The 25172-nt window shown below is 31.7% G+C and overlaps 3 protein-coding genes across 4 annotated transcripts; 2 read left to right on the forward strand and 1 right to left on the reverse strand.

Moving 5' to 3' along the window:
• Nucleotides 1–1293: 1293 nt before the first annotated feature.
• LOC111013115 (vesicle-associated protein 3-1-like) lies at nucleotides 1294–4562 on the reverse strand. 2 transcript variants are annotated; one of them, XM_022287492.2, is made up of 5 exons: nucleotides 4308–4562; nucleotides 3514–3584; nucleotides 3296–3377; nucleotides 2463–2578; nucleotides 1296–1699 (listed from the first exon to the last, which is right to left on the reverse strand). In XM_022287492.2, exons 1-5 carry the CDS (start codon nucleotides 4393–4395, stop codon nucleotides 1472–1474), a joined length of 585 nt encoding a protein of 194 aa, XP_022143184.1. In that variant the 5' UTR covers nucleotides 4396–4562; the 3' UTR covers nucleotides 1296–1471. The 2 variants fall into 2 exon arrangements, 1 of the variants encoding a protein (XP_022143184.1); XR_015792909.1 differs by lacking the exon at nucleotides 2463–2578 and having other exon boundaries at nucleotides 1294–1699.
• A 1346-nt stretch (nucleotides 4563–5908) lies between these two features.
• On the forward strand, nucleotides 5909–7987 carry ACP1 (acyl carrier protein 1). Its single transcript, XM_022287532.2, has 4 exons — nucleotides 5909–6090; nucleotides 6783–6884; nucleotides 6968–7090; nucleotides 7637–7987. The coding sequence occupies exons 1-4, from the start codon at nucleotides 6025–6027 to the stop codon at nucleotides 7763–7765; spliced, it is 420 nt and encodes a 139-aa protein (XP_022143224.1). The 5' UTR covers nucleotides 5909–6024; the 3' UTR covers nucleotides 7766–7987.
• A 2850-nt stretch (nucleotides 7988–10837) lies between these two features.
• LOC111013085 (coiled-coil domain-containing protein SCD2) lies at nucleotides 10838–24221 on the forward strand. The gene is made up of 19 exons (XM_022287454.2): nucleotides 10838–10952; nucleotides 11229–11539; nucleotides 12282–12925; nucleotides 13472–13547; nucleotides 14027–14068; nucleotides 14426–14488; nucleotides 15140–15189; nucleotides 15280–15307; nucleotides 15629–15706; nucleotides 15820–15930; nucleotides 16015–16075; nucleotides 16897–17004; nucleotides 17167–17285; nucleotides 18503–18563; nucleotides 18966–19007; nucleotides 20988–21028; nucleotides 22564–22687; nucleotides 23379–23528; nucleotides 23967–24221. Exons 2-18 carry the CDS (start codon nucleotides 11234–11236, stop codon nucleotides 23492–23494), a joined length of 2070 nt encoding a protein of 689 aa, XP_022143146.1. The 5' UTR covers nucleotides 10838–10952; nucleotides 11229–11233; the 3' UTR covers nucleotides 23495–23528; nucleotides 23967–24221.
• Nucleotides 24222–25172: the final 951 nt, after the last annotated feature.

A 25172-nucleotide genomic window follows, 5' to 3' on the forward strand; every position in this document is an offset into this window, starting at 1 on the left:
CCCTTTTCAACATAGTTTTAATATTTGATTATTTATCGTTTTGATGCGCAATTATGGTGATATGTTAGCAGATCCATCTTAAGTGCATTTTAACGTGACTTGACGATCACGTACATTGTGAAGTTTACAATATAATACTTAATTCGAGTTTGTTAAAGACCTATAATAGACATGAACTACTCCTCTTATAGCCAATTAGTTTTGAGATGGAACCGCATGAATATTAATAGAGTTGGCATCAAGCTCAGTTTAGTTGAATCATTTGAAAATGTGAGACTCCACTTTTCAAACATCAGCATAGAAAATTTATTCCAACGCATTTTGAAAACGTCGGGATAGATGGTCTATCTCAATGTTTCACTTTCTTTCAGTTAGCATGAGGTTCTCCCGACGACTCTATATCAACGAAAAATTTAAAAAACAAAAAAAAAAATTAGTCTAACGTTTTTCTGTATCCATAAAATGGTAATTTCCACTGGCGATTATGTAGTCATTCATGTGACTCAACTACGATCAGATTTTTAAAGTTAGAGACTTAATCATTATATATTCCTTTTATGTTTAAGAGAACTAAAAAGTTACCAAAACAATTTTCTTGAAAAAAGAAAAAACACTAACAATTTTGTGACACTTTTTTCTTCATTTACTTTTCTTTACTTAAATTAGGCGTCATATAGAATCCAAATCCATAGGGGTGTTTTAACCTTTGGATATTTTGATAAATGGGGGATGTTAATGTTAATGAAAGTCAATGAAAATGACGCAAATTAAAGTGTTAGTTGAGGATTTAAAGAAACTTGGAAAGAAGGGAAACGCTTTGGAGAGATAGAGGTGGGCGAGGCTAGTAAAATAAACCTCTTTATTTAATGGCCATTTATTTTGACAAAATTAGTTGATTTGGCAACCAAAAATAGATGGATTCCTCCTCTATTGAGCTCAACAATTGGATAATGTCATTTCTTATGCCCACTCTTTTAGTATAGCCACACATTATATATCTAACTTTTCCAAAAACAAATTTAAACTAGATTTCATAAATATCTATTGCTCGGATATTGGCCAATAATATCAATTTATCAATAGATATTTATTTGATTTGGTAACAAAAATAGATGACTTATTGTGATTGAAAAAAAATGTGACAAAACAAATTATGAAATTAACATAAATATTAACAGTAGTACAAAAATAATATATTACATTTTTAACCTCATTCGTATTCTTAAATCCACAAAACAAGTCACTAACATCTAACCTATCAAATTTAAAGAATTTACCGTAGGTTATTTTTATTATCTTTTTAAATATAAAAATGCGGACATATTTTAAAATTAATACATAGATTAAACTTTTGAGTAAAAATTGTGTAGAAAAAAAAAATCAAAAGTGACAAAATTACACCCATATGGAGGAAGAAAGGTACAAAACTCAAAAGAATTGGTATTATGTATTTTGCAATTTGGCCATGGTTTTATTCGACTTTCAATTTCAAAAGGAAAGGCCTGGACGCAGCGTTTTGATCTTGGAGCTCAGGGGTAGTTTGGTCAAATTGTACAATATTATTTTGATTTGTGAGCTTGGGAGGTTTGTGGGAGAGGCCCTCTTTCTCCTTGAATGGTGCATAAATTTGCAACGGGGGGCTAACAAATTCCACTTTTAACACCTTCTCTTCAACATACTTGCCCTCTTCTCTTAAAAACTGCAAATAATTATAATAATAATAATAATACAGTCAAAATACTAGTTTCGTCCTTGTTTTTCTTTTTTTTTTTTTGTTCATTTTAGTCTTTATACTTTTAAAATGTTTATTTTGATTCCTATACTTTCTCATTTAGTTCATTTTAGTCCTTATATTTTGAAAATGTTCATTTTGGTCTCCGTACTTTTAAAAAGTGACCATTTTGGTCATTTCATTTTATTTTAAATCTCATTTTTTCTATCACAATTTCAACACCACATTATAATCAATATATTTCTTACAATGTAAACATTACTTTATACTAAATACTTCTTTTATGTATAAAATTTGTGTTAAAATCTTGCCAAGAGGGATTAAAATTATCACTTTTTAAAAGTATAGGTATTTAAATGAACATTTTCAAAGTACATGAACTAAAATAAACAAAGATTAAAAGTATAAGGACAAAAATAGTATTTTAAACTAATAATAACTATTATTGAAAGAGATCATTAATGAGAGAAAATATGTTAAAATCCAAATAAATAAATCATTCTAAAATGTATTTTCGAAGATGAATTTTATAAATTAAAAAACTAAAGTGACTCTTGATTTGAACTTAAAAAGAAGAAAGTGTACTTTTTTTAAAACTTTTTTCAAAACATTATTAGTTAAGCTAAACACAAATATTTCATAATTAACCCTTTGTTTTCGAAGGACTGAATTTAATAATTTAAATGTAATGTTTTTAATGATTTAAAAGTATTCTTAAACTTAGTCTTACCATACTTGAAGTAATATTCTCTCTTACTGTCCAAGAAGGAACCACTGTACTTTGTATTAAAAACTTGTCTTTACAACCCATGTCAGATGGAGCCGTCCTTTGAACTTGCATTGTAACTACATTTAGAACCCAAAAAAAAATATTTTTTTTTTCAAAATGTAATTTTGTTCACAAAAATAAAACATGTTATTAACTTATTGCAGCTAGAAATGGAATTTTTCCATCCCTTATTTTTTTCTTTTTATTAACCTCTTATTTGTCAAAAACACAGTGGTAATATTGGAGAGGGAGATCTGACCATAATAAGTATTATTCAAAAAATAATGTTGCCCAAAAATCTCAACTCGGAAAAAATTTAAGATATACAATGTATTTACCCTTTCCTCACTTCAATTGAAATGCTAGTATAATAATAATAATAATAATAATGAAATCTAATGACTAGCGAGATTGACAAAAATATAGAAGGATGTATTATTATATAGAAATAATGTTATCAAAAATAGGGTGCAATATCCTAATTTAAATAGTAGCTGGACAAAATTTATGAGTATAGAATTAAAAAATCTCAGGTTAATTTATTTCGTTTAGATTTTGACAATTTTGGTTGGTTTTAATAAGCATTTCCATTTTTATTTTCATTTGATAGTCAATTTTGTTGGATGGTTGGTTTGATCTTACTCAAAATGCTCCTCTATATATCTTCTAAGCAATATCTAACAATTTTTCCAATTAAATTAAAAACAACTATCTTAATTATCTTTTCATGGCCATCATCTATGATAAATGACAATATAAACACAACTTTTAATTAAGACAAAAATTGAACCTACCAATCACTTCACATGTTGAATTCGGCCAAATAATTCCGTTTGGCCATTGAACCGAATACTTCTTAGGATGAGTGGTTAAAACCTGCAACCCATATATTTTAATCTTTAACGTAAAAATGTTTAACAACTCTATCTTTTTCTACCGTCGTATTTTCATCATTAAACATGAGAGAACTCGAACAACAATATGTAATTAAAGTTGGATTGGTCGTATGTACCTTAAAGGCAACATAGTGTTGTGTGTTATTGACTAGTTGAATTTCGCTTGTGAGGCGCTTTCCCAATTCAACTGCACAAAAATTATATATATTTTACGGTTATTCACTTGTTGTAGTAAAAATGAAAAATGTTTTAATGAATTAAGACATTGGTAACATCATTTAATGGATCAATAAATTTCAACCTCCTTATTTAAACTATAAAAAAGAAAGTAATTCATTAGTAACCTCTTTTATTATATTTTAGATTTTGATTACTACTCCAATCCAATGCGTTGAAGAAAAGTTTAAGTACCGCAAAATTTTCAAAAGATAACATTTTTCTTTTTAGTTTAACAATGGTAAGATAAGAGATCGAATTAAGGAGGGTAATAAATATAATCATCCTTCGGCTCGATTCATAATATAACATAAAAAATTTAAAAGTTTTTTTTTTCTACTGAAGAAAAACTTCAACGCAAGAATCAAAAACTTTATAGGAAAATTAAAATCCAGCAACTATGACATTAGAAATCTGAAAACATACATTGATATATGATTTCTCATTAAGTACTCGAAAGAAACTCTAAAGCAACAAAAAAAAAACTATAATATGAAAAATCTAAAAATATAAATCAAGATGCGAATATAGTTATTTAAAAAAAATGCGAATATAGTTTCACAAGCGAGGAGAGAAAATTCATATTATTTATCGTTTTAAGTACTAGATTATATTGTTTTATTATTATTACTTTTTATATTTAAATCCATGAGAAACCTTTGGAATAAGATGATATTTAAACCAAAAAACTTACATAAAAATGATAGTTCCTTGGGTTGGATGTGGAGAAGCTCCATAAGGCTCATGGATTCTCTTGGTTGTGCTTGGAAGGCAGAATCCATTTTCTGTTTGGTTCGCGAGAAAATTTGCAGGGAAATGAAAAATCTGATGGGAAAGGAAGAGATTGGAGCCAAGTTGAGAGGGAAGTTTGAAAAACTGGGTTTCTTTTAGGAGCAGCCAACCAAATTTCAAGGTCAGAGGCTAAAACTATAACCCCGTCGCAAATGCTGACTCGTTTTCTGTTGAAAAAATAATGTGTGACAAATTTTATAAAGTCTCTCACGTTTGAAAGAGCCAAAAAATTGACCAAGTTTTGTGCATAATCATATGGAATAAGAGGATATTTTGATAATTGGAGAGCTAATATGAAAAAAAAAAGTTATTGATTTCAAGGAAATTTATGGGAAGTGCTTTGAGTCGATGGATTCAACTTTTGTATTTATTACTTTTTTCTAACGGTTTTTGGGATAGTAATATTTAATTTAATTAATAATAAAATTTCACCATTATATAAAATAGGTTAAAAAACACTTTTAGTTGTGTACTTTCGCTAAAATAACAATTTAGTCCCTAAACTTTAGTTTGTAACGATTTAGTCCATGTATAACAATTTAGTCCTTGAACTTTAATATGTAACAATCTAGTCATTGTAATTTAAAATTGGTAACGATTTAGTCCTTATAGTGAAAATTTTTTTTGTTAAGTTTCTTGCATGTATAGATTGATAAACTAAAGAGGGACCAAATATGTTTATGAATTAGAAAGATTAAATTGTTATATAATAAAATTTGACACTTAATTTTAATAAAAATTTTTACGATAGGGACTAAATTGTTACAAATTTTAAATTACGGAGATTAAATCGTTACAAGTTAAGGTTCATGGACTAGATTGTTACTCTAGGGAAGGCACATGGACTAAATCGTTACAAGTTAAAGTTCAGGGACTAAATTGCTACTTTAATGAAAGTACAGAGACCAAATTCGTTTTTTAACCTATAAAATAATATTAAAAACTTGCATGAAGATAAGAACTCATATATCCAATGATAAATGCATGGACATATATTAATCCTAAAAAGGAAATATGCACCTAAATTGTACCACTACTACTTATTTATTAGTTTATTTGTGGTCCTTCAAACAGATAATTGTCAATAAATTTAATCACACACCGCAAAAAATGATTATAACGTCACTATGTAATAGATAAGTATTTTAATCTCTTTCGGCACCTTGTGTCCTATTATAAACAAAGAATTGTTATTCTCTCGTCTAATACTCGGCTCTTGTGTGTGATCACATCAATATGTTAATATATATTTTCAAAATCACATTATTGATATGCTAATTATTTAACAACAAAACCAAATAATCTCATAGATCGAAATAAAATTTAAAGGAAACATTTTTGTAAGCCCATGGGCCACTTCCTAAACCAGCCCATCAGCTGTGTAGGCCCAATAAACAAGGCCCATAAGAGCTCCTTCGGATCCTCCGATTTTGCACTTGTCCGTATTGTCCTTTGTTATTTAATTCCCCAAAGTTAAATAAATAAATAAAAAGAGCCACAAATTGCCTATATAAGCTTCTGCAACGACCACGCACTTGCTCGCATTGCTTTCTCCGTCCGAATTCTACTTCGGCTACTCCGAATTCTCTCTCTCTCTCTCTTTCTTTACGGTCTTGGCAATGGCTTCGATCACAGGTTCATCAATCTGCGTGCGATCTCCGTCTCTCCAGTCGCGCCAAATCTCTGTAAATTTCCAATTCTTTCTCTCTTCGTCATTGTGTGTTTATGGATCCGTCGAACGATTTCATGTTTGCATGTTCTCTGTTCTTAATTTTATTCCTTTGATCTCGTTTACGTGTGGATTTCTCTCTTTCAATGTCGTTGATTACGAAGTTTGTGCCATTGATTTGAATCGGTGTCGTGGTTGTTGGTACTGTTTGTATTGATGGCTATGAAACGCATGGATGATGGCCATGGCGTTCCATCTCTAATTTCAGAATATTTTATATCTCTTTGTTTTATTTTTTTTACTTTCATTCGAGTTATTTCATTACTGATTTTAGTTTCTTGTCTAATTATCACGGCTATTTGGGGCTGAGGACCGAAGGGAAGAGTTTCGAAACTATTTGCTCCCCCTCCCTTTAAAATGTTCAGTGAAAACAGTATTTTCAGTTAGAAAATTGCTTTAGACCTTAATTCTTACTCGAATTTATGTCCTGAAAGAAATTAATTTAAAGCGCGAAAGCAAACCATTAGTTACGAGTGATTTCTGGAAATCCTTACATAAACCATTGTTATTCTTAAGTCCTGAAAAATTTTATGTTTGGGAATTATAATTGGTTTATTGATCTTTTTAAACTCTCTCTCTGTGTCAAGAACTTGTGCTATCTCATACAATCTGCTGATTATTTTGGTGAAATTGTTTCTTGGTGAGCAGGCAATATCCAAGCTTTCTGGCTTGAAGAGGGTCTCCTTTTCTTACCAAGGAAGAAATACCTTCTCTCTTAGAAGATCACAATCGATTCGAATTTCATGCGCTGTGAGCTTTTAGTTTTTTTACTGCATGCCCTTAGTGAAAGCGCCAATTACTGTTGCTTTATGATGTTTACTGCTACTGAGCAGGCCAAACCAGAGACAGTTGAAAAGGTTAGCAGAATAGTGAAGAAGCAACTGGCACTGCCAGATGACTCCACTGTTAATGGCGAGTCCAAATTTGCAACCCTTGGAGCTGATTCTCTTGACACGGTAAACTTGTATTGTACCTTCCTATCATGTTTCATGGAACCTATAGTTCGCATTCTTATTTCTTAGACGAAATACCATTGTATCTATTTTAGTTGTGAAACTTTATAAATTTTGTTGTGGTTTAAATTTTAGGTTATACTTCTAAATAAGTAGTCCCTATACTTAACACCATTAACTCAAAATGTTGTCGATCTTAGGGATATAAGAAACATTTTTGAGTTCTTAGTTATATGATTCAAACCCATTTCTTTCCCATTAAAACTTGTCTTTTGTTTTAGGCACTGTTGAATAGTGTTTTAATAAAAACTTATTCTTGTTTGCTTTTTGCTTTAGAACAAAAATTCTCTAGATGACCAATTTTTTTAGAATAATTGGTTCTTTTTTATAAATAGTAATTTCACTTTGCTCAAAAGCTATTTTTAGAATTGTTTTTCATGACTATCCAACCTGTGTTTGGTTGAGTCACATATCTTCAATCAAAAGGTCTCTCAATATACGTCGTCTGACATTTTCAACAAAATTTTAATACTTTAGATGAAAATTCAGGTTGAGATCGTGATGGGACTCGAGGAGGAATTTGGGATCACTGTGGAAGAGGAGAGCGCACAGAGCATCACGACCGTTCAAGATGCTGCAGATCTGATAGAGGATCTCATCCTCAAAAAGAGTGGTTAGAGTTAGAACAGAGCCCCACTGCCTTAAGTCTAAACCAGGTCCCCTTCCCTTTTTTTACCTTTTTGCCCTTAATGTTTTTCCACTCGTAAAGTCACACTGGCGTTTGAAAAGAGGCTGTAGTAGTCTTCCTCCACCCTTCTCTACTTTTTAATGTTAGTTAATCAATGTATTAGGTCTTAAAATAATCATCATAATAATTTATAAGACTTTATTTTCTGAGCTTCTCTTCTCTTGTGTTTCATTTTATTTAGTAGCTGTTTCTTGATTCAACCCCCCTCCCCCCTTTGAACATCTTTCATTATCATAGGCTTTGTAACGGTATTCCTTTTGGATGTTTGACTTACAATTTGTGGGGATATGATATCAAAAAAAAAGGTGGGGATGTCAAAAGGAAAACGTATTTTACAAAACAAAATGTGAGAAATAATTTTTGTTAAAATTAATTTATTGGGGATTCTTTTTTATGAAATTAATTAAATTTTTAATGTTATTAATTAATGATTTTATTAACGGTTTTAACATTAATTTAAAATGTTAGTTCATTAATTTTATAAAAACGTTATTCACTTATTTCAATAAAACGTTTTTTAGTCCTTTTTAAACTCCTCTCATTTGGTGTCTTTTAAAAAGATGGAAAATATTTGCTTTGCGTGCTTTGCTTTTTTTGAAAATTATTTCGGACATGTTCTTCGATTCCATTCGACTACGACGGTTCATGCCTGAGTTTTAGAAATTGTGTTAAACCTTGGTCTGAAGTTTTGGGACCAATTTGCGTGCATGTAAATCTCCAGTTTTGGGATCAATTTGCGTGCATGTAAATCTCCTTAACACGATGTAATAAAGTTTAGATTTTGGACCAATTTGCATTTGTATAGTTCGTAATTGAATTTGGGTAGTTGATGATTTAAGGAATTTAAGATTTGTGTATGGTTTGAAATTGAACTTGTGTATACTTTCGAAAAGAAACAAGATAAAATCAATGTAAAGAGGAACGAGTTACCATGTCATTGTGCGAATTTTATAACTTTGAAATAACTTTGAATTTATGTAGTGTATGGGATAAACAAAATTTGTCTACCAAATTTGTATCATCTTACGTGACAACTATATTTATGACAAATTTTGCAACTTTTTCATTAAACTAAGGGAAAATATAACTGTGGTTAATACATTATTATCCTAAGATTTTGCAATTTTTTAATTAAACATGGAGAAATATAGCTAACATCGACAGAGTTAAATGGGTTAATATATTATAATCTTAAAATAAAAGTTTTGTACTGTCTTTACTTGAACTCTTAAAAACAAATAAGTTATTATTATTATTATTATTATTATTATTATTATTATTATTATTATTATTATTATTATTATTATTATTTAGTAAGAAAACAAATAAGTTATTTATTCTAAGTGTTTGTTTCGTTTCAAACAAAGGTATGGAATTTTTGGACCAACGGCTAAGTTTAAATAATTTTATTTGATATGTCAAAAAAAAATTATTTGAGAAAAGAAAACTACGGTTAAAGTTGGTTTTCTTGTGACATAAAATATAAAAATTTGAATTTTTTTTTTTGTATAAAAAATTGAATTGTGCGACTATAAAAATATTTGTACATTTTTTAGATTACAATAAATTTGTAAATAGTTACTATATAAAAATTATGCACAACAATTTGAATAACAAAATAAAAATTGGGTAAAAATATGAATGATACAATGGGATAATCGCAAATCTAACCTAATTGGGATAAAATATTTAAAAATAATAGCAAAAAACAATTTAAAATAAAGTATTGCCAGATAGAACGCATGCATCTGATTTATTATGACATGAGATAAAAGTATATTATTCATCGTTATTTTATTAATAACTATTAAGACTTTTTTTCCCTGTACTAAAATAATGACCTTTTTTCCCCTAAAAGATGCTCTATTTGTGAGCACTTCTAAAAAATATATTTTGTAATTACTGGTATAAAAATATATATTTGCCAGGAGTATTTTTAATATTCATTGGAAGTAATACAATAAATCTTTTAAAATGTTAAAATCACAGTAAAGTGTTGTGTATGAGAGTACTTTTTTTAGCACTATAAAAATATTAGAACAAATAAATGAAAGCAATTTGTTATTCAACATTTTTAACTAAAATGTTTGTAATAAAAAACACTTTAGCAGTAAATACTTATTTCAAGAGCATGTATTAATGTTTTAATATAATTTATTTTTAGTGGTTTAAAAATATTAGTAACAATACAAATCAACTATACAGAAAAGTAAAGAGGAGAAAATGAATATTTATGCCGATCATAGTTATAACTTTAGTTATTATGAGGTCCGAATCTCTCCTCATGCCTTATATAATGTTAGAAAATAATAACAAATAATAAAGAAAATTGCAAAAACCATCCTTCAAACTTTTAATTTGATCAATCACTCTCATAAATATACGAAGTGTTGCAATTAAATCTTTAAATATTTTAAAATATACCAATCATGGTTTAATTGAACTATAAATATTGTTATAATCATCGTCCGACCATAAGACCGTAAATTTTATACATCAATTTTTCATTGTCTTAAATCAAGATGTGATATAAAAAATAAAAATAAAAATAAAAAATCAAGATGTGGCCTCGCCATTGATTTGAAAACCAAAATTTTCATTGTTAATATTATAGTTTCAAATTTTATGTAATTAAAAAAGGTTAAATTATAAAATTATATAATTTGAGAGGTTTGAGTCTGCAACCCTTTATTGATTTTTGCAATTAAAAAAAAAACAGAAGGAAGGAAAGTGAATTTTCGGGGGGAGGAAAGCGAAAATAAAATGGGTGTGGGGGCCGAAATGAAAATTGAGAAACGTTAACGAACTAACCGTTCCCAACCAAAAACCGCGGCACGTCCAAAAAAACAAACAAATTCGTCTTCCGTCGTCTTCTCAACCTCCTTCATGTTCGCATTGGATCGCTTCATTTCGTTACCAGCTTCGATCTCCGGCAACGACATTCACAATCCATCGTTTCTCCGAATCACGGTGGCAACAATATGGAGGTTTAATCCGGATGAATTTTGTTTTCTCTATCCGTTCGTGGAGCTTCAACCCTGAATATGAATGAGTCGTTCGTGAGTCGGTAGCAACATAGGATCTGATTGTCGAATTCGCAGCTCGAACATTACGTAGGTTGGCAATCTTACTCTCTCTCCTTGCTGAGTTCGATTGTTCGAATTCTTCGAATACGTGAAATCCTACTTCGATTTCGGCTTTTCCGATCATTTTCATTCGTAGGTAATTGTTTGTTCAAATTTGGGTCAATATCAGTGAGGCAGATCTATTTCTCAGAAAATGGTGTTTTCTTCACCTATGTGTTTGTGAGCTTATGAGAGCGATACCTTTTTTCTATAATCATAATATTATTAAGCACTATATTCCCACACTCAGACTTCATGTTGATAACAGGAGCTATGGATCGGATGAGACCTGTATATACTCGGCAGAAAAGTAACACTGGCACCCCACTGGCTCCAGAGTCGCCATTGGTGTCATCGATTCCCCACCATGCGCGAACAGGTTCAACTGGCTTGGCAAATTCCAAGAGAGGACAGAACAATGCAGCGAAAGCTGCAGCACAAAGGCTTGCAAAAGTGATGGCAAGTTCAGCTGATGATGAGGATGAAGAAGATGATCTTTCTTTTGATTATAGTTTGTCAAGTGGCACAGGGAGCATTGGACTAGCAGGTGGAAGATCAGTCAGATCCCGCTCTCCTATGGTAACTGTCGGTGTTAGTTTGCTTATATTTGTTCAGGTTTGCATGATATTCTTTTTGTGATAATGTGTGTGACAGTTCAGGCATGAAGGTTAGTCGTCTTTCTGCTCACTTATTACTATATCTATACTTTCCGAGTTGCTGCTTGTCATTAAGATTCATTTCTTGGCTGAGAACATGTTAGTTATTAGCTTCGACTTTATCCTTCTCAAATAGAAGATATTTTATCCTGCTTTACTACGGTTGAAACATAGATATGTAAAGCCCTAATAGTAGTAAACACCCAACTTAAGGTAATTAATAACATCGCTGCAATTAAGAAGGGATCAGTGCCATCTTTTTCTTTATGCTAATTTAGTTCACACATTTTTTCGAAATTCGAGCATGTGATATAATTTATAATGTGTAATGGACATGGACTGGTTGAACTCAAAAAATCAGTGAACTCTTTAAATTGACAACGGTGGATTGTGTTTCATCTTAATTCGATCTAATTCTTATTTTGTAGTATTTTTTATTATTCATAAGCTCCATTATTCAATTATAATTTGAGTTTTAAGAGTCAAACAGTATTCAAGATCTTCTTGAGAACTTAGATTGTACAATTTGCTTGTGATTTAATTTTATATGAATTGCTTGTTTGCATTATTTTATAGAATCATTTTAGCATTGTGTTAAGACTGTTAGTATATATTATTTCCATGTCTTACTTGCAAACCTTGTATGTGCTAATTTTAAAATATAGCCATCTGTTCGTACCATTCAAGAACAACCTACTTCTAGACATGCGGGATCGGGAGGTCGAGCATCTCAAGCTGTGAACCATGGAGAGCAGCCAATGTCGGCTCGTTCAACACTAGGACCTCGATCATCTCAATCTGATGCTACTGTTGAACAACCACCCATTTCTCGCACTTCAACAGCTAGATCCCAGTTCGCCAATTCCATAGAGCAATCTCCATCTGCTCGTTCGACATTAAGTAGTCGTCAAAATTTAGGAGTCAAGACAGTTCCATTGGTACCTTCTTCTGTACCCATTTCACTTAAACCAACCTTGCCTGTAACTCCCAAAGAGAGTCAATTTGATACTAGAACATCACTTAGACCAACCTTGTCAGTAACTCCAAAAGAGGATCAGTTTGATACTAGAACATCAGTTAGATCAACCTTGCCTGTTACTCCAAAAGAGGGCCAGTTTGATACTAAAATATCACTTAGACCAACCTTACCTGTAACTCCAAAAGAGGGTCAGTTCGATACTAAAACATCACATAGACCAACCTTGCCTGTTACTCCAAAAGAGGGTCAGTTTGATACTAAAATATCTCTTAGACCAACCTTGCCAGTAACTCCAACAGAGGGGCACTTTGATACTAGAAGAGATAAAAGGTATTAGGCAGCTTATAGCTTTTTTGGAATAATGTCAATATCATCAATATGTCATCTTTTGCTTCTATGCTAATTTGTCAAACAGAGAAGAAACTTTACCCGTACTATTCTTATGAAAACTATCTGCCTACAACTTATTGTTAAATCACCAATTAAAATATGTCATCAGTGAGGACGTGATAATGCGAACATTCTATGTTGATAGTATTTGTATGAAGGAAGTCCTATGACACTTGTTTACTCTGGGAAATGTGATTTATTTGGATACCATTTAATGTCATCTTTGTTAAGAGTGTTTAGGATTTCATTACTTTGTGATGTTTTTGTTTGTTATTTAAGAATTAACTCTTATTTGGGAGTAAAATCAATGGATCTTGCTATTATCAAAGAACTTTGGTTTCCACTACCTTCTCATAGCACGCTAGATTTTCATATAGAGATTTAATTTAGGTGCTTGCAAGTAATGTGAAGTAAGAGTTGTTGTATCTTGTCGCTAATATTTGCTGCTCAAATGTCTATATCCTGATTGTGCTGGTCCATGGACAGGTTGTCTTTGGATATGGGAAGCATGAACTTCAGAGAAACTGGCAACCAGCCTTCCAGTTCTGCTTTACAAGATGAGGTATAGGATACCTTTACAGCCTATAAGATATCCGAGGTTGAGCTCATTTAATTAATAAAAAAAAATTCACACAATAATTTACTATCACTCATGCTAATGTCATCTCCTTCCTCTTTTTTTCTTCTTCTTTTCTTCTTCTTTTGATTGTGTAAAGTCCAGTCAGAAATAATGTCTTTACTGACCATGGTCATATGTTTTCCCTGCTGACTCGGTTAGCTGGCTTGAAGAATCCAAATAATGGACTTGTTTCCACGTGTAATGTATTTGGCCATTTCAGAGGTCTACCGGTCTAGCCTTTTCCAGAAAGGAATTAAAGTTTTATGTGCCTCTTGTACTGAGTTTTTCGTTTTGTTATTAATTTAGGATCAAGTTAATATGCTTAGTTTGAACTTCCTTGACTGAACTGAGATATTTGGATACATGCACAAAGATTTTGCTCTTTCAAGATTCTGACAATGATGGTAATGATATTGTTGCAGCTTGATATGGTACAGGAGGAAAATGAAAGTTTACTTGAAAAGGTGATGCCAACAACTTTTCTGGTTCTTCTTATGTGACTGTTATTAGCGAATTCTTATAGAATTATAGCGTCGTCAATTCAACAAGAACAACTTATACATGTAATGGAACAATATTCTTTTCGAAATCACTGATTTAAACAAGAAAAAAGGATCTATAATTTAAGATTTCGTTTGTCTTTAGCATGAAAACTAGTTCAATGCCCATCCGGCTTCTAAATTACTTAGTCCATAGTCTGAGACTTTGATTAATCTAATGCAGCACAATTCATATCTCCTGATAATGGCATAACATTGATGTAAAAGTGATAGCCTTTTCATTTATTCCATTTGGCATATATCTAATATGTGCCTCCCCAGCTTCGACTTGCAGAAGAAAGATGTGAGGAAGCAGAGGCCAGAGCCCGACAGCTTGAGAGTCAGGTAAAAAAATATTAGTTGGGTTAAATGATATTACAATCTGCCACGATTTGAAAATGTTATTTACACTGAAAAACTCTGCTCATGCTATGGAAAATACTATATATTTTTTTTCTACAAAGACACTCTCTTTAATACATTGCCAATGGGTCTATTCTCATTTACTCCCATCTCATTTCTCTTAATCATTTGCTATGTCAATTTACAATCTATAGATTAATTAATGCCATCCCGTGTTAATTGTTCCTTTTTGACCTTATCTTCCTCTGGTTTGTCTTGGTTAGTATTTATGCTGTTAGTAGTCATTGTGTTAATATTTTCATTTCATCTGATGTTTGTTTCGCACTATTAGATAGGAAAAGAATTTTGATGATTTCTGGAACAAGCAAGTTGTCCATTTTTTAATGAGTTTCTTTCAGACAAAATCCAGAGAGAAAATTCTGGGAGTAGGGTGTCTTTCTTTTGAAACGAAGCTAACCGGATTGGTCCTGTTTAACAACCTTTTCGCATAAGTGTGCTATAGTTGCAGCATACTCGTTAGTTTATTGGTACAGAAAGTTTAATCTATAGGTCATAGTGATGGGAACATACATTGTCAAAAATATCAATCTCATCCAATGTACACATTTTGAAATACTCGAATGTGCTTTTTAGGTTTCTATGCTTGGAGAAGGTGTGACATTGGAAGCCCGTCTTTTGAGCAGGTTATCACCTTACTTTTCTTTCCACTTGCAACTAACAAGCTACTTCAGTTTTCATATGATCTAATAATTAATTATTTTTTTTGCTTCCAGGAAGGAGGCTGCTTTGCAGCAAAGAGAGGTTTGTATAACTAAAACTGTCAGCTGCTTCCATGGAGAAGGACCATTAGATTGCACTTTCGCGACATTCTTTAGGTGGATAGAGTGGATCTAGGATAGGTCATGCTGAAGTCTCCTACATCGACTATTCTAACTCTGCATTATTTATTATCCCAGTGTGAATGTGTTATTCCCAATTTCCATGCCACCCATTAAAACTAGGATCGGCACTAAAAATAACCTATCATACTCTTTCTGTGGTTGGTCTATTTATATTTAACAAAGGATTATGTACTTGGTATTATTGTTGTATAAGTAAGTTGTATCCATCCGTTCCTTGCAGGCTGCTTTGAGAGTTGCATCACAATCTCATGGGGCCAAAGGTACTCATCATATTGCTGCACTTAGAACTGAAGCAGAGGTATGCCGAAGTTTAAACCTGTATATAAACTATTCTCCACTAATATTGATATTATTTGATGGGCATAAAATATGAATGTTCAATTGAATTTGACTCGTGGGTACTTTACTCAGACTGCAAGGGATGAGGCAACATCTGCTTTAGAGCACCTGCACGAAGCTGAGGCTGAGTTGCAGTCACTTCGGATTATAACCCATAGAATGATGTTGACTAAAGAAGAAATGGTCTGTAGTTCAAGCTTCATAGTACTTGCTTTCTTTCTGGTCCTATCTTAGGCATACCTGTGTGACATGCTTCTTTCCTGCTAGGAAGAGGTTGTTTTGAAGAGGTGTTGGCTTGCTCGATACTGGGGCTTATGCATCCGTTACGGTGATTTTTTTTCTTTGGAACTTGGACGGTGCTTTTCTTTTGTTGTTTCAAATTGACCAAAATTATGATATATATGGATCCCCTATTATCTGCTGCAACAGATAGTCTTGCATTAAGAGTGAGATCAGCACCATAGAATCCTTTGTCCACTTTTCTTTGAGATAAAGCTGCAAATCGAAAAGCTAGATATAGGACCATCTCCCTGGTATTCCTATCATAGATGAACAAACCATAATTGCTTAATTTTCTTCATTCTTCGTTGAGAGTGGTATGATTTTAACAATGAAACAACAACATGCAAATGGTGGAACATAACTAATGTTTTGACGTTAAATAATTATCTGTAAAGCAGATATTAAGGTTTAGAAGCCTTTACCAAAATCTTGTCTAAAATATTCCTTAACTAGGTATATTGGTTGAAAAACATGTTACGATCTTGATTTACATGATGATATGTATAAATCGTGACAATAAGAGGCATTATGGGATGATTATTCATAAGACACGTGGATCCCAGTTAAAATGAGCAGCTACACCCAGTAAACTTTTAATAGCCCGTAGGGCATGTTGGAATTTCGGATGTGTAGTCATTGCCTTTGTTTGTCAAAATTGTCTGTTCATTTTCCAAACACAGTGGTCCCCAATCCTTTAGATCAACTAGAACTATTGGCTTTCTAACTTATTCTTGCTGACTCATACAATCTTCTTTCATGTGCCATATAGTGGATTTGAACTATGTCTGGACTAACTTCGAGATCGTTAGGTTGATTTTTTTTTCTATTATTTTATTATTATTATTCTTTTAATAAAAACCTTGGCAGGTATTCATGCTGAGGTCGCTGGAGCAAGATCTGAATACTGGTCATCTTTTACCTCAAATCCTGCAGAAGTTGTTCTGGAAGCTGCAAAGAAAGCTAAAGAGGAGATAGGTAAAACTCTTGTGATGGGATGGCAATGTTTAAAGATCTCTCTCTCCTTTTTCCTACTGTGGGGGGTTCTTTCTATCCAGCTTCTGAATGATCTGATGGAATCTTTTCACCTTTATGTGGCTCATGTTCATTGATGCTGTTACACTTTTCTATTATTACCAGCAATCAATGATTTGGAGGGAAGAGAAAATCAACAAGACTTGGATAAATTTTCCAGTGAAGCAAATGCCGAGAGCATGCTTTTAGTGGAGAGAGGTTTACGGGAGCTGGCTGCATTGAAGGTTCCGGATATACTCATACCCTTACAAGTCTTGCAAATCCTCATTTTTTTAGTATCATATTCTTCTGGATTTATACACAACAAAATAAAGATTTCCAGGACATAGAATATTCTCTATTCAATGGACACCTGGAACTGATCCTTTAAAATAAAGGAAAAAACTTTTCATCTATGCTAAAGTATTAAAAGTAAATAAAAATAACGAGAATATTTACTGCAGTAGCTAAAGCAGAATAGGGGAACCAAAAAGGAAAAGAAAGACTCGCACTAAGAACCTGGATCAATAATAACCCATGAAAAGACCCAGCAAGAGAGTGGGAGGTTGGAATAATTTCTATGTCGGTTACTTAGTCATAACAGCAAAGGAAAATTTAAAAGAAGACAGGAATGAAATAGGAGGCTTGAGGCAGCAACAGATAGATTCTGTCTTGAGTTCCAGCAGCATCTATTTTGTTGTTCTATTTTGAAAGGATGAAATGTTGTGTGCTTTTTCTAATGTTTGAATTTTCATTAAATTGAACATTGCATGAAAATCCATGCATCTTTAAATCTTCAACACACGAAAGCAATGAAACATATTAAAATACACACATATATTTTCTGAAAGTGTGTTAATCAGCACATCCGTCATTTGTATTCCGGTTTTTTGAAAATGGTGCATCACTCTCCTCATACCATGTCCATAATTCTGTGCTTCATACAATTGTAGCAAAAATGATGTTTAGGGGAAAAAATTAAGGGAGGGAGAGATGCCACTCTCTTGGCTTGTATATTTGTAGCCTGAAAGTTTACCATAATACAAATATCTGGACAGTGAAATAGAGTTTCGTATTGCCTATATGCTAGGTTCTTTCATGGCCAATACATATCTGTAAAATGATCAGTCAGATAATCATATCATGTCTGGTCTTGTTTTTCTATCATAAAGTACGCATCTCTGCAATCTCATGTTTTCTTAATTGGAATTATTTTAATATTACAATTCAATTTAACATGAATAAACATGAGTGGAAAATATTTTTTTCTTTCTTTTATCAAGTTGGAGTATTTGAAATTGTAATCATGAATTTTATTTGAAATTCTAATCATGAATTTAGTTTTCTTTCTACTTTATAGTTGATAGTCAGAATTCTGTCACTTCTGCTTGTGGTAGCTTAGTTACTATTATCATTTTTCTATTTCCCGTGATTATAAGTTTCTAATGAAATTATTTTGAAGGTAGAGGACGCAGTGGCTCTTGCAATGGCTCGTGAGCGATGTGCAAATTTGCTAAAACCAGGTGGGAAATCATATAAAAGAAAGGCTTAAATGTACTGGTCGTCAAATAATTCATGAGATGAATGTTGAGAAAACAACAAAAAGTACCCCACTCTAGTGGGCTTTGAACTTCATTATGGATTACATTAATGATATCGAACTTCCTATCCCTTGTAGTTCTATAATGTTTATGCCAAAGTTCTAGACACATAGGATTAGAACTTATTTCATGCATGCTTAATCTTTGTTGATACTGGTTAGGAGCATCTGAAGTCTTCATTGATGCTGTTACTTCCATATGTAAATGCGGCTATATAATTGTCTGGTTTTCCATCAATTCTAGCTGTCATAGAATCTTGGTAAGGGACGTGAGAGTTAATATGTGAAGCCTAACAGTGCTTGCCCTTTATTGCTATTTGCGTAGATGAATTGAAGCTGCCAATAGAAGGACAATTTGAAGCATTTGGTAAGTTAACTGAAAACACTTTGCCCTTTTATTTTTTAATTTTTCCTTGTATAAAAAAATTTGGTTTTTATTTAAGAAATGAGAAAGACTTATATCTTGACTTCAGTATAGCAGTTTACTTGGGGAGGAATTTGTGATATACACGAGGTTTAAAAAATGAAAAACAATATATCTGAACGCGTGCAAATAAGTTTGTTAACAATTAAATAGCACATGTAGTTGGAAGCTACTTTAGAAGTTTCAGGATAGGTTACTATGATACTTTGTTTGTCTCACTTATCAGTTACCATGCAACCCAATTTTAAAAATATCTTGGAGAACCTAAGTGTTACATTATGTGATAGAAAATATACGAGATAATGTTCCATACACTAGAGGTATATATATATATAAGCACATATGAGAGGCATAAACTAATATAGTGTAAAATTACAATAAAGGACAAGAAAATAATAAACTTCTGGATGGATCAAATATACATGTTGTAACACTAAGAAAACATCTCAAACATTTTAGAAAAAACTTAGATACTAGAGAATTCCCTCGACTTATCAGAGCTTTTAGAATGTTTTTATTATTTTTGAGTTGGGAGTGTCGGTAAAATCCTTTTTGGAGGAAAATGTCTTTATCCTAGCAAGAGAATGCGTGGCAGCGAAGAGGGAGGATGGCAGTATCTACCCTGTCCATCAAGGTGGAATTAAAATCCTTCAGTATATCCTTGATGAGAGGTATAAAGGAGGAAGAGTAAGACTGGAGGAAAAGGGAAAGTAGTATCCTCAACCTTTACCCAGCTTGTTGCAGTAGCAAGGTTGGGGATGGAGCCTTATATAGCCCGAGGAATAAGAACAACATCCTCTATAGACAAAGCATGGTGCGATACCTCAATTGCTTATTGTAGTACTTTACATTTGATAAAATGGTTACACTGCATACTGCCTCGTTCTAGTATGAATAGACTCGACTTCCTTCCATTGAGTTAATCTTGAAAACTAATAAAGACTGAGATCAAATCTTAGACACCTTTACAAAAAACTTAAATACATAAAATTTGTAGAGCCTCGACGAGAACTTAGTACAATATACAGATCTATAATAGTTAGTGTTGATGGGGTGTTAAAGTCACAACACTAACTATTTTAGAAATAACTGACTGTTAGATAAATATCTCTTTACTTGGATTTCAAGAAAATCTTGGAAATTCCTCTAGACTTAAATAAGCAATTCTAGAAAATTTTAATGTACTAGACCTCTAAGTAAAGTCTAGGAGAATATTTCTGTCTGTAAATAGAAAAGTCTGTACTCTCATTGTGAGCAAGTGAGCAAAGTAAGTGAGTAAAGCACAAATATAAGAGGGGGTTATCTAAAAGTGTCGTTTTTTTTTTTTTAATAAAAGCTTTGTTTTCACCCATCTTGTTTGTGCATTTATTCTACATATTACACTAGTCTCAGATTGATGTTACTAGAAATAACTTTCCACTGGTTACCAAATTGAAGTCATCAATCACACAATGCACTACAAGAATTGTATATCAATTGTCAACTCCCAGAATCTTTAGTTTGCATCCCTAATACATATACGAAAAACTATAGTGTTGTTGGAGTTCCATAATATGATTCATGACAGTTTTGAAAAGTGATTATCCGGAGCTTACATAAAAGAAGAGAACATTTGTGTTATTTGTAAAGAGCGCACCTTTCTAAAATTCTTTATCATGACTAAGTTGAATTGCAAAAGGAGGCTGGGAGCTGCCTTAGGCTCTGGTCAGTTGTAGATTATAAACCGTGAGAGGCTAACATATATGGCTGATGGTTGTTCGTGTTCCCTTATATCTTTAACATGGATTTGGATATCTTACCCATGCTATGAATTTATTATAGTTTTTCAAGTTTCTTACTTTTAATATTCGAATTACAAAACAAACGAACTCTTCAGTTTTAGTGAATCTTATACAAATTGTTTTAAATGAAATGCACTTACAGAATTAAGCCAAGAGGAGATGGAGGATGTATCTTTTAAGCAGGTATATAATGACTTCCTCTGTTTAGTCAACTTGGTTCTTCGTATGTGTGTGTGTGTTTGTTTTTTTTTTTCTTTTTTCTTTTTTTAATTCTTTTCAACTTGTTCCGTTTGTCTGGTTTCTAATTTTTACGTGACTTGGGGCTAAAATGGTAGCATAGTAAGGAGTATGTGGGATATATTGCTAACAAATAGAAAAGATGGAATAAAGGATGAACTGTCGGAGGCAATGACTTGGACTTTATTTGTTTATAGAACTTCTGGAAAATTTAAATTTGAGCGTAATACCTAACTAGATGAACACGATTAAAAATTTGACAGCTATTTTTTTTAAATAAAAAATCTCTATTCTCTCTCCCTTTGTACATTCATTTCTCCTAAATGTAAAAACACAATTATGGTTAGTAGGCCAAGTAGTATTCTTATGAAGAACTTCCTTTGTTGACATTGACTCAGTCAATTGGCCATTTAACAACAGTTTAAGCTCTATGTAGAAAATGATTAATTTATCGACGTTTTGATCTCAGTTGCTATTAAAAAAAAAAAAAAGTTTTCGGATTCACAGTTCACTGTAAAAGGCACCGTTTAATAATGATTTTTTTTTTTTCGTTTTTGCTCTTTGGTTTGAGAACTACTTTTCTGTTCTTCAAAAATAGAAAACAAAAACATGTTAGATAATGTTTTTGGTTTTCTGTTTTTCCATAAAAATAAAAATAAATTAAAATGTTTAATAATGGTTTTTAAGAATTTAGTGTATAATAATTATAGAATTACAATTCTTTTTTTTTAATTATAATATAAGTTAGAAAAAGAAAGAGATATCTTAGAGAGAGATAAGAAAGAGAGAAAGAAAGGTAGTTGGAGAGAAATAAGCTGGAGAGATGTTAGAAAGTGATGTAAGTTAGAGAGAGATATTAAACAAAAAAAAGTTGGATAGTTAAAAGTGGTTAGAGAGACATAAGTTAGAGCAAGAGAAAGATGTTTGAGAGAGACATTCAAGAGGAAGAAGTTAGAGAGAGATTCATCAAAGAGATATATTAGAAAGAGAGAAATAAGTGAGATGGATATTTTAGCTAAAGAGGAGCTATCTGTGATCACATAGATTGCCAGAGCTATTTTTAAAAACTTCTTTCAATACTTGTAATTTATTGAAAAAAAAATCAAAATTTTAAAACTAAAAGTTGAACGAGTTATATCTAATCATTTTATTTTTCGAAAATTAATAACTTTTGAATTGGTTATCAAATAATACCTAAGCTTTTGTCATGAAATCTTTTATTGCAAAGGAAAAAAAAACATAAATGGTCATTTGCAAGAGTAAGTAATAGAACAACAATGAGAGTTGATTGGATAAGAAAATTTTTGTTATATCGTATATGAATACGAAGGAGAGATATTTGTATTTTTGATTAGTTGTACGTGGGATAGTAAAAAGTTTTCTATCTTTGATTTTATTAGGAAAAACAAGTTATAAGGTATGGGTTTGCTTCCTTTGCACAAGTCACTTAAGAGATATTTATCTATTTATTTATGATATAGGCTTGGCTCACCTATTTCTGGCGGAGAGCGAAAAATCATGAACTTGAACCAGACATAGCAGAAGAACGTTTAGAGTTCTGGATCAACCATAATAACAAATCCACTTCTCATGATGCTGTCGATGGTTTGTTCTCTCTTACACTTAAGAATCACTAACTTTAGACTAACTGCTACATTTGCCAAAAGAGCCTCTAGTGAAGGCTGATGAAGACCTTTAGTGGGCTGCCCGAAGATATTTTGCTTCTTTTGACCAACCTAACACCGCATGGATATATTAGAATTGAGCATGCTTGATGTTATTGTGCCTTACCATGACTAAGATCAAAATTAGTTTCCCTCGTTTCCATGGTTGATGTTTGCCAAAAGTTAGAAGTTGATAAAATTTTCTAAATTTGATTCTTGATTTTGGGAATGATCACATTCCCTCGTAAGGACAGGTGGGCCCTACTTTTCATTTTTCGACTGCTTTCTTTTTACTCTAATCTTTCCTTTAATACAACTAGGAAATGTCTTGTGATGTTTGCCATTTCTAATTTAACTTGAATGACATTTGCAATATTGGTAAGCAAAATTACTTTTACTCGAGTTTCAGAAATAATATATTATCAAACACAATATCATAAATTTTATTCTCTTTTCATATTGTCTCGTAGGCATTGATTTTCATTTAACTGCCCATTCTTCCTATATGCAAGTAAATGGGACTTTGATAACTTTGTCATACACCTAATACAAATTTGAAAGACTTTGCATATATTACATTATTTGACTTGAATGATAGTTCATTTGGATGCCTTTCTTTACAATTTTTACAGTTGAGCGTGGCCTCCAAGAGTTGAGGAAGCTAGGTATTGAAACCCAGCTATGGGATAAATCTCGCAAAGGGCTGGAGCTGAATCCTAACCGCAAACCTCGTCAATCTGACTTCTGAAATTATTGTGAACTTCCTTCTGAAATTTAATAAGGTAGGATTTATTGAAATATCACTTAAACTTCTGAGTTTAATATGCTATTAGAGATTCAAATTCCTTCCATTTCTTTCTCCAGCAATATTAATTTATAGTCCCCTTCTTGAGTCTTGTGCTGAGAGGAAAAATGATGTTATGAACATATTTATAAAAATTAAATAAATTCATCTACGGTCTACCTAAATTTTTAGTTTAGGGGTAATTTAATATAAATCACTGGGATTGTTCTATTAAGACAACTTAACTGATAAATACTTACAAGTCATTTTATATTTGATCCTCCTTATTTCAAGTTACCTTTGTATATAATATATATTAGAAAAAAAATAACTATTATTGTCGTGATCATTCACTTGGACCAATGTATCTTTTAGCGGCACTTGATTATATATATATTTTTGGGTTCATTTCGCATTTTAATGGTTTCTGGTGCAGATGGAAGAAGCTCAGAGTGAATCCCTCCATTTTTCTCAACCGTTTTGTCATGAGAATGTTGGTGTTCTTGTGGATAAACTAATACTTCTAAAATTCCTCATTTGTTTTATTTTCAACTTACAGTTACAGGTGGTCTTGGCTGACCTTTAAAAACTTATGTAATGTAATAATGACACTACCAAATGAAGGAAGAGTTTGCCTCCTGCTGCTATTCCATAGAGTTCCTTTTTTAATTAATTAATTATGAGTTTTTTATATTCAAACTGTTTTTATAATAACTTTATGTTTTCCATGATAAATATTCTGTAATTAATTGTTTCTTAATGCATTCTCACGATAATTTACTTTTTAGAGAAATATGATGCTGTTCATTTTAAGATCACGAACTCGTTTAATAGGAAATTTACTGACATTTTTTTAAATCTAGCTCCTTTGATGGAAAAGTTAATAGTTCTTTTTTATTTTATAAAAATTGAACTTTTTAGGATTTGATCAATTTGTTATCGTTTATGGCGAGCTCATCTCTTATTTCTCAGTGGCTATTGCATAACATTTGAGTTGCGTGTTGTACAAATAGTAAAACTCACTAAAAGAGTTTCCTTGCTTGTTTCTAGCCTGAAACACCTTAGCTCAAACTTGACTTTCACAAAATTACAAGAGTTTCATCTTCATCAAATTATCGTTCTTATTTGGTTCATATGAAAATACGCTCATAATACAATTAAACATTTCACTTTACAAATGAAAACTTCCTTTACCATTTGAGATATTTTTCATAGTTTTCAATACAATCTAAGACATCAAATATTCATTATTATCCAAGACACCTGTCAAAGCGAGCATACCTCAACAGTAATTGACATATATCTTCAATTTCGATTCCTCATTCCCACATGTTACTCAAAAAAAAATATTCTAAGACATCAAATATTCATTATTTTTACTTTTATTATTATTTTTTGAGATATATATTTTAATAGTTCCCAATACAATCTAAAACATCAAATTAGTTATTTTTACTTTTATTACTATTTGAGATATATATTTTTCATAATTCCCAATGACTAAGAGACCTCGAGCTATTCCGAATGACTAAGGGCTTACTTTTATTTATTATTTACCGTTTAACATAGTTGACAAAACTCTTGTACAGCGTACTCATATTATTATCTACCTGGCACTATTTATAATTCAAAAGTTTCTAAC

This window comes from Momordica charantia (assembly GCF_013281855.1).
Source record: "Momordica charantia cultivar OHB3-1 chromosome 8 unlocalized genomic scaffold, Mcharantia_2.0 BLBB01000008.1, whole genome shotgun sequence".
NCBI lineage: Eukaryota > Viridiplantae > Streptophyta > Magnoliopsida > Cucurbitales > Cucurbitaceae > Momordica > Momordica charantia.